The sequence below is a fragment of the Chenopodium album genome, chromosome 8 (assembly GCF_948465745.1).
Source record: "Chenopodium album chromosome 8, dcCheAlbu1.1, whole genome shotgun sequence".
Classification (NCBI taxonomy): domain Eukaryota; kingdom Viridiplantae; phylum Streptophyta; class Magnoliopsida; order Caryophyllales; family Amaranthaceae; genus Chenopodium; species Chenopodium album.
This window is the reverse complement of record NC_137841.1, coordinates 2,511,356-2,525,489: the sequence shown is the minus strand read 5'-3', so window position 1 is coordinate 2,525,489 and position 14,134 is coordinate 2,511,356. Positions and strand designations below refer to the sequence as shown.

The following is a 14,134-nucleotide window of genomic DNA, read 5'->3' as shown; positions in this document are numbered from 1 at the left end:
ACTTGACAGTGTTGCTCATATAATCCCTACCTCTATTTGTTCTTTAATTCTAGCTATTCCTAACTTGTTCAAGTTTCTGATCTTTTACAATGGAATCTTGATAAGTCTGGAAAATTCACTATAAAATCTGCTTGTAATTCTACCTCTCCCTCTTTCATTTTAAACATTACTTTCCTCTCTAGAGTCTGTTGGAAAAATATGTGGAAAATTAAAGTCTCCTACAAGTATAAACTGCTCCTTTGGAACTTAATTAGAGATATTTTACCTCGTGGTGCTATTCTTAGGAGGAAATTGAATTTTTTTGACCCAATTTGCATAAGATGTAAAGCTCCAATGGAAGACTCAATTCATATCTTTTGACATTGCCCAAATTCTAGTGCTTTTTGGTCTTTGATTTTCAAAATTTTCAGTCATCTTAACATTGATCTTCAAAAGTCTTACAATACTAATCTCTCTGATTATATTGGTTACATTTCAACTTGACTAATACTTCAAAATGGAAAAGTTTATTTGCTGTGGTTATTTAGCACATTTGGAATACCGGAAATGTAGCAATTTTTGAACAAAAATTGGATTTTCTCCAGTCCACATATAACAAGTTTTTTGTGGATTACAATTATACTTTGGCTTTAACAGTTTAACTTAGGGAAGTATAGATAGACCTTCCTCTTCTTCAGTGAACTCATCAGCTAGGATTTGGGTTCCACCTTAGCAAGGCTTTTACAAGCTCAATATAGATGGTTCTTGGATGAACTTTGATAATGCAGGAGGAGAAGGTGTTATAAGGTCGGATAAAGAAATATGGATTGTTGGTTTTGCAATAAGGTTCAATGCTATGTCTGCAGCTACTGCTGAACTTCTTGCCATTAGGGAGGGTTTGATCACTTCTTGGAGTAAAGATACCAAACAGCTAGAGTTGAAAACTGATGCTGAAGCTCTGACTAAAATGCTCTAGGATCCTAAATCCTTTGAAGACAGTGACCTTGGAAATGTCATTAGGGATGTTGCTTCGATCTCTGCTCAAAAGAAACTGGATTGTTTTTGTCTTCCATGCTAACAGGTCTTGTAATTTTGTGGCCGATATCTTAGCTATCATGGGAAGACAAGGTTTAAGGTGGGTGAAAGAGTCCCTTATAAATACCCTCCTTATACTGTCTTTAAAGCTTATGCATCAGAGATTCCCAACCTACCAGCAGCCTAATCTGGTGATCAACTCTTCTCCATCAAAAAAAAAAAAAAAATCTTCTCCATCAGCACCTTTTGATAAGCATGTGTTGTCCGATGTTAGTTAACTTAGTTCTTATTGCTAGTATTTCTTTTGGCTTGTACTTTCAAACTCTTATTTTTGTTCCTTCGGATAGCTTTAAGGCTACTATAGATAATTAGGGGTTGCTACACATGCGCTCTAATTATCTATCTTTTGCTAATACCATCCTAATCTAATATAGTTTCCCTTTTGTGTTAAAAACATAACTAACTTTCTTGAAATCATTACGAGTGTTTTTGTATTCTGTAATTGGGCCTGGCTTATGTGGACATGCATGTAAGCTATAATAACTAATAAGGTTAACCCATGTAACTGAAACTAGACTGGTTTTTGAGACCCCGTTATTAAGTTTGTGTCGTGCTAACTTTAGACATTGTATGACTGACTAGAGGTCATATACGGTTCTAAAAAACAGTATATGATCCTATGATATATTCCTTATAATCTCGAAAAAAAATTTACACCAGGTTTCAAAACTTCTAAAATTAATTCAATATCGTGGACGCCTTTAATTTTGAATTTCTTTTACCTATTGCGGGTCCATTAAAGAAACATGTTGTAGTTGCTCCGATAGACCTCAAGACTCCCTGATAGTCATAACTCTTCACTTTGCATTTAAAATATCAAATTTATTTTTACAGCTTATGCCTCCATAAAACTCAAGGTCACCACACAAATTTATATGACCAAATAGTGGTTATATATGATTCCAAATAACATTTCTTGAAACCTTATGAAAATTAGTCCATAATCGAGAATATAATCTTTAGTTATAGACCATTATGAACCCGACATGCCGAAGTTGCTCCGATACACCCCAACGACAGCTTTGAGAGTCCATCTCGGTGGTTTGAACACTTTGCTTTTAACTATAAAAATTTAGACCACTTTGCTTTTAAGTTTTAACTATCAAAATTTTATTCTACAGCATACGCCTCCACCATCAACTCAAGGCTGTCATGGGAATTTATATGACTGTCTAGTGTTCATATTATATGATCTTAATATGCATTTCCTACAATCTTGAGATTTATCAACCCTAGGGTCCAAATCATGGATTGAGATGCTTCCTTGTAAACCCTCACAACTTATGTTAGCTATATGATGATTGATTAGTACTATAGATTACTTTTGCTTTAAAAATTATCTAGATATGATAAATTACAAGGATACATATACATAATAACATAACATGTATCATTAGGGTTCCTAATGTTGAAAAAAACTGATCTTTTTGATTAATTAATACATGTACAATGTACGTACGACAGTGGCAGATCTAGGGGGTACGTACACAGAGTAAGGTACATGCGTAGAGCTGACAATTCACACCCAACCCAAATGACCTGATCCGTGACCCAAAGTTGACTCGAATACGTAAACTCGAAATTGACACAAACATAAAGCTGACCCGACCCGACCCATGCCCGACCAGAAGTGGAGTTGACCCGAACTAAAGCCGATACTCGATTTGACCTGACCTGAAATTGACCCGATACTCGTAGTGACACGAAACTGAAGTGACCCGACCCTATTTTGACCCGAATTGATTGTCCCGAACACACCCGAAACTCAAAGCGACCCGAACTATATCCAAAATGACCTGACCCAAAATTAATAAATACTCAAAAATGACCTAACTGATTTAGGGCTTAGTTACTTTACCTAAATAAACACTTATAAAAAATAACCTAAATTAAATAGGATAGTATTATGTGTATAATAATAATACTATTGAACTGTGTATGTAATTTATTACTCGTAATTCATAAAGAGTTCCATTTGATTAGGAACACTAGTTTTTGTTATTATTATTATTACTACTTTTACTCTTAGCTTCTTCTTTTAAGTGTTAAATTGATTTTTTTTTCTACTATTCACTTTGTCTAATTTGAATTTTTGACCAATTAATGATAGTGATCATACACATGAAACAATACCGTCTTGTGTATATAGTACTGTTGGAATTGTCTAATGAATATATTATTAATATTCAACTATTATAGTTTATACATATTAATAATTATAATATATTATTGGTCAAATTTCTACATTAACATAGACGAAAATTGACCTGACCCGGACTCAACCCGACCCGAACTTGACCCGTTAATTGTCCCCGAAGACTAACCCGACTCGAATTGACCCGAGCCGAACTCGCCCCAACCCGAAGGGTTGACCCGATATCCGACCCGACCCGAATTACCATTGACCTGAATTGACCCAACCCAACCCAAACCTGACCCGAATATTGATTGACCTGAAATTGACCGACCCGAAATTGACTAACCCGACCATACCTGACCCGAACAACCCATTTTCGAAGTCTTGGTATAGCTATACCCCCAGCCATTCCGTGAAAAAAAAAAAAAAAAAAAAAAAAAAAAACTGATACAAAAAGAGACCGCCTAAATATAATAGGCGGTCTCTTAGGTACTGTTATCAATAGTCTGCCACAACAACCTAATCAGCCATAAGGGTGACAATATCATCCAAATCCGATGGATAACCATCCACCCGATCCAAATATATGGATGAAAATCCGAAGTTAAGCGGGTGATGGATGGATGATGATCGAATGTGTCGGGAGACGGATCGTGTCGGATTCAGATGATGATTCATCCAACCCATCACCCGATCCATCACCCGACCCATCCATCCACCCATTAAATTTATATATATATAAATAAAAATATATATCTTTTTTAATAATTTAATGTCTATTATAATGTTAGGATCTGACATTTTTTTTTTACCAGGAATTGACATTTGTTTTTTATTTAGTAAAAAGGAAAAAGTATTAGAAGGATGTAACAAAGTTAAAATAAATTGATCATTTTTTTTTCAAATCTTGATTTTAATTATGAAAGTGCAAAGTTGTATTTATATATTTATTTCACCAGAATTATCACCCGATCCACTCGTTCATCATTTCATCCATGGTGATTGGTGATACAAGTCATTATTTGTTGCATGTTTATTAATTAGTACGAAGTTCCTACTTAGGGCTATTCCGATTGACGACTGAACTCAACTGAACTGAACTGATGAACTGATTAATTAGTGATTTTTAACTATGGATTAGTGATCTTTGATTATTTATTGATTATTTATTACTATACATATGTGTATATACAAATGTACATATTAAAATATTTACGAAAAATATACTATATAATTATAAAATTTATGGAAAATATATTAAAAACTTGAAACCTCTAAACATTTTAAACACATATACTATTTAATTTAAAAATAAAATAGTATTATGACAAAAGAACACAAAACACTTACATGTATCTAACCCATTTGAACAATGAATTGTATCAATATCAATATTATTATTATTATTATTATTATTATTATTATTATTATTATTATTATTATTATTATTATTATTATTGTTGTTATTATTATTATTATTATTGTTTTTTATTGATTATTATTATTAGTATTATTATTATTATTGTTGTTATTATTATTATTATTATTATTATTATTATTATTATTATTATTATTATTATTATTATTATTATTTCAATTATTATTATTATTATTATTATTATTATTTATTACTTATTGATTATTATTATTATTATTATTATTATTATTATTATTATTATTGTTATTATTATTATTGTTGTTGTTGTTGTTGTTGTTGTTGTTGTTGTTGATGTTGTTGTCGTCGTCGTCGTTGTAATAAGAGCTTATAAGAATGAAATTTGGCTTTATATCATTAGCAATATCATTAGACATAAATTAAGAGCTGAACTGAACTGAATTTCAACGGAAGAGAACAGGCCCTTATTATACTTTGTAAATTTTTGTAAAAAAAGTATTTTTTGTGATTTTTTTTTAATTTTTAATTTTGTACCCCATTCCCTAAAACCTGGATCCGCCACTGACCTGCGGGTTACAATGTGGAGGGGCACAACGTAAAAAAAGTGAAATAAGGAGGGTTATTGTGTAGAAAAACCCTAAAAAAATTAATAAGGTAATTTTTTGCAAAATCTTGTATTTAAAAGATAGTTTTAGGCAAATTTTTCGTTTATAAATAAACCCATTGAACTGTTCTGTTAAGGAAAAAAAAAGGGGTGAACATGCATAACCCTGCCTAAGTGCCTCGTCATATTGCCCCTCTCTCTCTCTCTCTCAGTTCACCATTGAAGCGCACTCACATCGCACTTGACGTTGTCTATCGAGGCCTTCTGATACTTGTATACCCTATCGAAGCTGATTCTGAGGTAAGTTAGCGTTGGTTTGTTTTAGTATTCATCTTATCAATTTGACAATCTAGTGATCTAATTTAATTTAATTTAATTTAATTTATTAAGTGTAGGTAGGGTTCGAGAATCTCAATTATTGATTCTAATTACTAATATTACTACGTATGAAAGATATCAAAACCATCGATTATATTGCTAGAAAAGAAAATTATGAGCTTAAAATTTGTTTGATAATTGAAATTTTTATAGCAACCCTTTCATGTTACTCCTCGACAGGTTAAAAACCTATGGATAGATCTTTCATCTATTTGGAGTTTGATGTAGAAAGACGAGAATATAACTTTGAATACTTTGCTGAAAGTGCCGGCTCAGGGTTCATGGTTGGCACCTTGGGCGGGAGTTTCTGCCACTTCTTCAAGGGTTTTGCCCATAGAGCACCGTCAATCAGAACAAAATTTGGTGGCGGAATCAATGCAATGCGTTTTAACACTTTACGCACAGGAGGATTTTTTGCTGGTCTTTTCTTGGCAATTGACATTCCGTCTTATCTCTTTTATGAATACCGTGGTCAGAGGACCGTTTGGACGGATAAAGCAATCTCACTCGCCATTGGTGGTGCTACCATGTGGGCACCACGTGGTATTCGTTCTGCCTCAATCGCTGCCCTCACGTCTGGTGGCATCTATACTGTTAATCAAGGCATTAAGGTTGTGCTAAAAAATGCCGAGCCCGAGTATAATGAGGAGAGAAGCCATCACTCGCTTTTCATCCAAGTCATGTGGAGTGCATGGGATTCCATAGCTTCAAGGATTAGGTATAACCGTCTACGAACTAGCAGGCCAAGCCATGGTGATTGGTGATACAAGTCATTATTTGTTGCATGTTTATTAATTAGTACCTACTTATTATACTTAATATTAATTTATTATAATAATTTCCTTAGCTTGATTTGGATAACAGATACGCTTGATTATCAATTTATCACAGTACACCGTTGTATAACAACACCTCATAATCTACTAATCTAACATTTGTATTATACCATCTATCATCTAACATTTATAGCTAGTATATCTTGTAAATTTGATATGTACTGTATTCAATTTCTGATTTAAGATCTGATATGACAAATTCCCACAAACATTCTAATAATATGAGTTTATTAACCATATGTACTCCGCAGCTATAAATTTCTAAAATAGAGAACGAACATTAGCAATGAAGGGATGAAATAATGCGTTAAAAGTGGCAAGCAAGACACGCATATATTATTGCATTAATTATATACCCATTGCACAAAGAGGTGAAAATTAGATGATACACCCGGGTGCTCCATGCTCATAGTGCACCCGGATAAACAAAAAAAGGCGGAAAGAACATATATTGTTTGATAAAGAACATACCAATGTTTGGCAAAGAACATACCTTTAATATGTTCTTTGAGTGTGATCAGTGTGTTCTTTGAGTAAAATTATATGTTCTTTACATTATAACTTATGTTATTTAACATATGTTGATAAACATATATGTTTTTTTGGGTTTAATAATACAAAGTATGTTCTTTGAATTTGGTGTGTATGTTCTTTAAGGTCGTAGTGACGCCCAAATTCTATTTTTATTATCATATGTCATATTTAAATTACTTTTATTATCGTATATTCTTTGAGTTTGATTAGTGTGTTATTTAGGTATTAACTATATGTACTTTACAATATAAATTATGTTCTTTTAACATATGGTATTTTGAAATTTGATATTGAATCTTAAATTATTTTTAATTGAAAATAATATTAGAGTAAAAAAAAACTAAATTATTAAGGGAAGTTGAATTTTTTTTGGAGAGATAGAAAACTATTTTTTGGAAAAATGATATCTTTGGTAAGGATTTTTTAAGAGGTGATCAACATTGGCATGACTCGCATCCCGACCCGATCCGGCCCGAAATAGGGTGGGTTTGGGCAAACCTAAAAATGCATTTTTAGTTAAAACTCAAATCGGGTTAGAAAAAAACCCGAAAACCCGCTACTTTTCTACGGGTTTGGGCACGATAAATTATGATATGGCCCGGCCCTACTAGATTTTTTATCACCTCTAATTTTTTTCCGTTAATAATGTGTAATTTTTCAGAAAATTTAATTAAGTTTTTATCTCGTTCTTTTAATTATATCTTTATGTTCTTTGGTAATGCATGTTTTTGTCAAATACAAACATGTTCTTTATTAAATACATGTATGTTCTTTATGAAACACAGGATGTTCTTTCCGCCTTTTTTTATTTATCCGGGTGTATGATGAGCACTGTACACCCGTGTGTATAAACCACGGATTAACAAAAAGGTGTTGATTCAACCCTTCGGGTATTATAGTTGGGTTGCCAAATTATTATGTCCATAAAAATCAAAATTTAAATCGGAATTTTCAAATCATATTGAATCGGATTATTTTTAAATTTATTTACACATGCAACATCCTTAAATAAATAAATAAATAAATAAATTTACACATACAACATACCTAACCAACTATCAAGTTAAATTAACTAGCTAGTACGAGTATAGTACTCGTCAAGTATGTATTCTTCGTAATATTGTTTGGTCCACCGGACTTCTATAGGACTTGTTATGTTTATTTTTATGCTCTTGTTTCGCTTTGACTTTTGCACTAGCTACTTACATATAAGGCTTTGACCATCTTTCATTGTATATACATAAGGAAAGCATATATATGGAGAGTTTGTTATGTACAGCCGGATGTACCATACTCCCGGGGTCATTTGCTCATTCGGTCAATAAATAAGTAAAAATATTATTTACTCATTTGTTAATTAAATGAGCAAATGAGATTATGTACTAGTATGTGAGATTTTGTTAGTGTATGTAGTCTCAATTGATTAAGTAAAAAGGAACGGGAAAGGTATATGGCATTAATTAACTTGATTTGAACCATTTGACATGTTAATTAGTTCTTTAACTGGAATTAATAAGTCTTGATTCGGGCTTTAGCTAGCCACTTCATACTTGTCTTGATTTGGGCTTTAGCCATTTCATACTAAAAAAAGTCTTATCTCTAAGCTCTTTGGATGAGTCCATTCAATTCGAAGCCTACACACTCCTAATCTTAGTAATCCGTGCTTAATATCTCATGATTCTCAACTTGAGCTAGCTCTATCAAGAAGGCTTGTAGCTAGACAACTTTATCCATATAAGTTGTATCTAGCTTTCAAGATTTTTTTTATTTTTTATTTATTTTTTATCTTTTATTTTTTATTTTATTTTTTATTTTTTTTTGGACAAAGTTCACTAACAAAACAAACAAACATAAGATTTTTAAGATTGATCTTTTGGTTTGTCACAATGTTGTATTGCTCTACATTTCCATAAAACCATTACTACTGATACTTGAGATCAACAAGAAATTAAACCTTGTTTATTAAAGTCAATCCATCTTAACCATCCCAATCATATCCTTTCTTTTGAGTTGGAACAATAGGTTTATTAACAAAAGGAATTTGCATTAAGATCATTTATTAAATCTCTACGTAATACTAAAATTGATAAATTTCAGTTACCCTAGAAGAATGCCAAAAATTTCAGTCACTTGTAAGCCTAACAAAAAATAATTACATCATACAATCAATTAACAAATAACAATATAAGAATTAAGAAGTAGCTCATCAAACTAAGTAAAAAACACATATCTGTTATTTCAAATATAAAATTGTATATAACATTATAACACGTATGGCCAGATCCACGTCTTAAGCAAACAAATAAGGCATTGTACTAGATATAGCCTAGAACAACTTGATTTGGTAAGAAAATGACATTATGATTTAGGATATATTATCCACTCTATAAATGAGCTCATAATTAGAGAATAGTATGTTTAGTCATCATGTGGATGGGATGGCCTTATTATTGCCCTACGTTTATAAGGAAATGTCAACGGCTTCCTTCACCTTTAGCCTTATTAATAATGTCCTTAAATTTATTATACAAAAATAAAATAAAAAGAAAACATAAAAATAAAATAAAAAATTGATATTGATATTGATCTTTCTTGAAATGAGAGGCCATATAATACATTCATTCACATGTCCAAATCCTACTAGTAATGGCTAAATCATAATTAATCTTTGTATAATTTATAAAATTAATTGCCGCCCTAAAAATATATGATCACTATTATTATATTATAAGATCATTATCAGGTTGACAGTTAATCTCTTATTAGTCAACTTTAATCGAGTGGCCAACATATAGTGTTGTAATACAAACTATGTTAATAATTTAAAATACAATTACAAAAAAAGATAATTAAAAAAACATGCATTGTCATCAAATCCTTTTCTTTTTAATTAAATTAATTGTCATTAAAAAGGAAATTGTTTTTTTGTACTATTGTCAATTTTACTTGTACCGGTAGTCCATATACTTCTAATAATGGTCTCTATCTTTCAATGTACCTCCGTTGGCTCCGTACATCATTTACTAGTACATTGTCTTTAGTTCTTTACAAATTTTAATAATTATTTAATCTATCTATAACTAATACTAAAGTAGCAACCGCTGATGTCATCTTTTTTCAAAGTTGTATACGTGGCGCTATCTCATGAAAAGATTTCCCGCTCAATTAATTTTTGCTTTTTTTTTAAACAAAATGCTATTTAATTTTAAATAGGTAATAACTACTTCCTCCGTTTTCTTTTAGATGCAACACACCCTTTAGCACGGTAATTAAGAAAGGTGGGGTTTACATGATATAATAAACTTTAAAATAAAATGAGTGGTTGTTAGGATTGTAATTTAATGTGTCATGTGCTTTAAATAAAGGATATAACATAGTTTTCCCTAAAGGAACTTTCCTTTTATAATGTGTTGCAAGTATTGTGACAAGTCCTTTTTAGGGAAGTGTTGCAAGTAAAAGAAAACAGAGGAAGTATTTTTTAGGTAATTAATTTTAAATAGGTACCTATTATTTTGGTAATTTAGGTTGATAGTAGGTAGTTGGAGTTTTTATAGGAGTTATTAGCATTTTTTTAAAAAAAATTTGACAACAAAAAATTGACATTTATTAATAAAATAATAAGCGTTATTAGCATAATTGAGGTCAATTAAAGTGAGCTTATAAACATTTTGCGCTCAAAAAAAAAATGTGAAAACAAAAATCCAAAGTTAAATTTTTGTGAAACCCGTGCATTGCACGGGTGCTAACCTAGTAGTTAATTACGACATTATCTTTGTTTTAATTTAGAATAGCATATGATAGTACGAAGAATATGTTATACTTTTCCCTCAAAAATAATGTTAAAAAAAAAAAAAAAAAAAAAGAATATATGTTATACTTTGTAGAAATTATTTAAAATTTTCCTAGCTATCTGTAATATTTATGATAAGTACATATACAATTGTAAAAAGCATGTCATTATAATATGAAGCATTTTAGATGCCTTATATACATATTCAATTGCATGATTGGATTTTTAAGTCCATTTAATCTTATGGTTATATTATATATACGTTCTTGCAAAATAGATTAAATATACAATAATGACGTACTATTTGTAAATCTTGTCCAATTTCTTTTAATTTATTGGAAAATTGGTAACTAATAATCCACCTTTACCTTTTCTGCTCAAAACAATCCCACCTTTTCGAATTCCCAAAACGATCCCACCTTTTACCCTCATCTAATCAAAATGATTGTTAATTTTTTTGTAAAAAATTACCAAGACAAAATAATACTCCTTACAAATTTAAGGAGGTAAAATAATATTGTAATATGGAGCTCCTTATTTAATTACTTTTATAAGGTAAGATAAGGATCCTACCGAACCGGCATCTCTCACAAGTTTAGTCAGCGCTTGAGAGTATAGCGGGGAGGTAAGGAAATCCCTCTACTTTCAAGCATTTTGTAGTTAGTGGATGTTCATCGATCCAAGACCGGACTAAAAATTAGAATTTTAAGAACCGAAAATCGGACTGATTAAGCTAGAACCAAAACCGGACAGGACCGAAAGAATCGATCCAAAACCCGGACCGGACCACTTTGGACTGATAATAAGAATTTTTGTAAAATAATTGTAATTTTTTAATAATTTTATGAAAAACTCGAAAAAAGTAAAGGAAAATCTACACTTTAACGTGTTTTTTTTGTGTGTATTTAGTACAAAAAAGCTCATAAATTTAGAGTTTTCTAAGATTGTTAAGGATAATTTTAACCATTATTTAAGGTTTCACGCACAATTTTAATAAAAAAAATCGTTCCAGTCCAAGACCAGTTTTATAGGGTTTTGGATCGGACCGGACCGAAAACTGAAAAAATAAATTTCTACATCCGGATATCGGACTCCAGTCCGAGATGGTCCGGTCCATTTTTTCGGTCTAGACCAATTTATAATTAAACAGCCCTCGCTCAAACTTGTGATCTTAAAGTTACAAGATGAATTCCCACTAACTCCATTAAGCTTTGCTTGGTTATTGATTTGTTAATTGTTGGTGATGCCATTCTTGGAATTGTTGGTACGTATTTGCAAGAATTTTGGTGCAAGTTACATAAGCAAAGGAAAGTGTGCCATGAAGTTGCATGTGGTCGTTGTATTTACTATTTAGGGCGGTGAAGAATTTACTAGTCAATTCCTTGCATCTAACTTCACATTTCAAAAGCAATACAAACATTTCTAAAATAGAATTTTAAATTATTACTCCATAAAATTTTCCCTTTCAAGTAAACTTTCTCTTTTCTTCTTTGACGTGGTGCTTTCTCCATCAATTTTCTAAAGTTAATAATAGTGATAGTTTGAAATATGACAAATATGATATTTTAATGATCATATAATTTATAACTGATGTATTTCCTCCAAGTAATAAGTTATACGAAGTATAACTTATTTTTGGTATAGAATTGTCAACATTTTTTTTTATTAACCAAACTTTTAGTTTCATTTATATAAATTTTATTATAATCGTATAATTTTTTTAAAAAATATTTATTTTACGTTGGATTACAATTTTCAAAAATTATTTTTGCATTGTAAATATTAGAAAACTAATTGTGTCCATATAATAATAATTAAAAAAAAAACGATCATAATGGGTTTATCTTTGAAATAATATGGTAGTCAGCATATTACAATTACGACCGCGGTAATTGTTCATGTTGATGAGCATATATTTTTTTAAAAATTATATTTTTAAAATGGAGTAATAGGTTTTTATCCATAATAAGAAGCCTAGCTATTTTTATTTCCTTTCATTCTAAAATGGTGCATGGATCATTATCTAATCTGAAAATTGCATAAAAGATATTCTGTCCTGAATCCAATTTTATGAAAATAAAAGTCAACCACCAATATAATGTCAAAATCACAGTCGTTCTCGTATGCATGTACAATAAATAGGCAACTTGCACTCAATTAGGTCGACAAAAATGAATATTTGATAAAGGCCAACAACTTCAACTCTGTTCCTTTCAAAAATTAAATGCAGTGTATCATACTTTGGTGTACTTATATAGTTTTTCCAATTCATTGTTTGATGATAACAATAATAATATTTTGACGGCATTTACTTTTTTACTTATATTTTTATCACAATTATACGCAGTTTGATTCTATTTGACTGTTTTATTTAGATGTAAACACATTTTTTTTTGACTTTTTGACCCAGAATAACATTTTCATGCCTTCAAGAATATGTTGACATTCCAATGCTTATGGAATATGTTTATTTTTTTTGAATAAATATGAAATATAATATTTTAATAGTAATTAAACGGTTTGTCAATGTGTGTCTATAGGCACATACTAAGTTACACAATTATTTTAATTAATATAATTATGTTAATGAAGAATCTTTAAAGTGTTAAGAGTGTTAAAGTGATAGTGACACTCGATAAAAAACTCTATATAACTCAAAATATATATAGTCACAGATGATCTTGTTAGACTAGTGTGTGCTTTAATTTTGACCTACAAGGCTACGACTAATAGTGAGGCAATGACTAATGGAGGGAGTATGGATAAATGCCACCCATCACCAAAGATACAAATTGAGAGTAACTAGGCATTGTCTCATCAATTACACGCAAACGAAGTAATATAGCTCTTTAAAGAAGAGACAAGTTGCAATTCAATGGTCAAACTGTTAGAAGACAAAGATACAACTGCAGACAATTTGAAACCTTGACTTGAATCTTAAATTTAGCACAAACAAAGTAGAGAGATTTTTCCACCATTACACAACAATAATGTACGTTTAGCATGCAATTGTTAGTTACATGTGCAAACAAGAAAATAATGGTCATGATCTCAACCAATTCCAACTACGGCAACAACCTTAGGTCACTACTTGCAACCAAGTCTCACACTCTTTATACACGGTCATATAAAGATAGTTGTGAATCATGCCTCGTGACAAATCATGTGCTTTGAAATTGGTAAGGCCTAATACACGGCCTAGCTAGCCCAAAAGTTACGTGTCGTTGTCGTGTCGAGTTGGAGTTTTTGAATAGGCAGCCTGCTCATGCATGACCCAAACCCACGTGCCACTACACTTTGTCGGTTTGGGTTATATATGCTTGTGTTCCTAATTAAACCAATTAAATTTCATTGATTATAATGTGTTGTGCCGTGCTGTGCCAAG

At 31.0% G+C, this 14,134-nt stretch overlaps 1 protein-coding gene across 1 annotated transcript; it reads left to right on the top strand.

The window, feature by feature from the left end:
* The first annotated feature begins 5,780 nt into the window (after positions 1 to 5,780).
* On the top strand, positions 5,781 to 6,353 carry LOC145642577 (uncharacterized). Its single transcript, XM_081693776.1, has one exon. The coding sequence runs from the start codon at positions 5,781 to 5,783 to the stop codon at positions 6,351 to 6,353; it is 573 nt and encodes a 190-aa protein (XP_081549902.1).
* Positions 6,354 to 14,134: the final 7,781 nt, after the last annotated feature.

Coding starts and splice junctions, on each gene's coding strand:
- LOC145642577 (XM_081693776.1), top strand. CDS start 5,781: ATGGATAGATCTTTCATCTATTTGGAGTTTGATGTAGAAAGACGAGAA.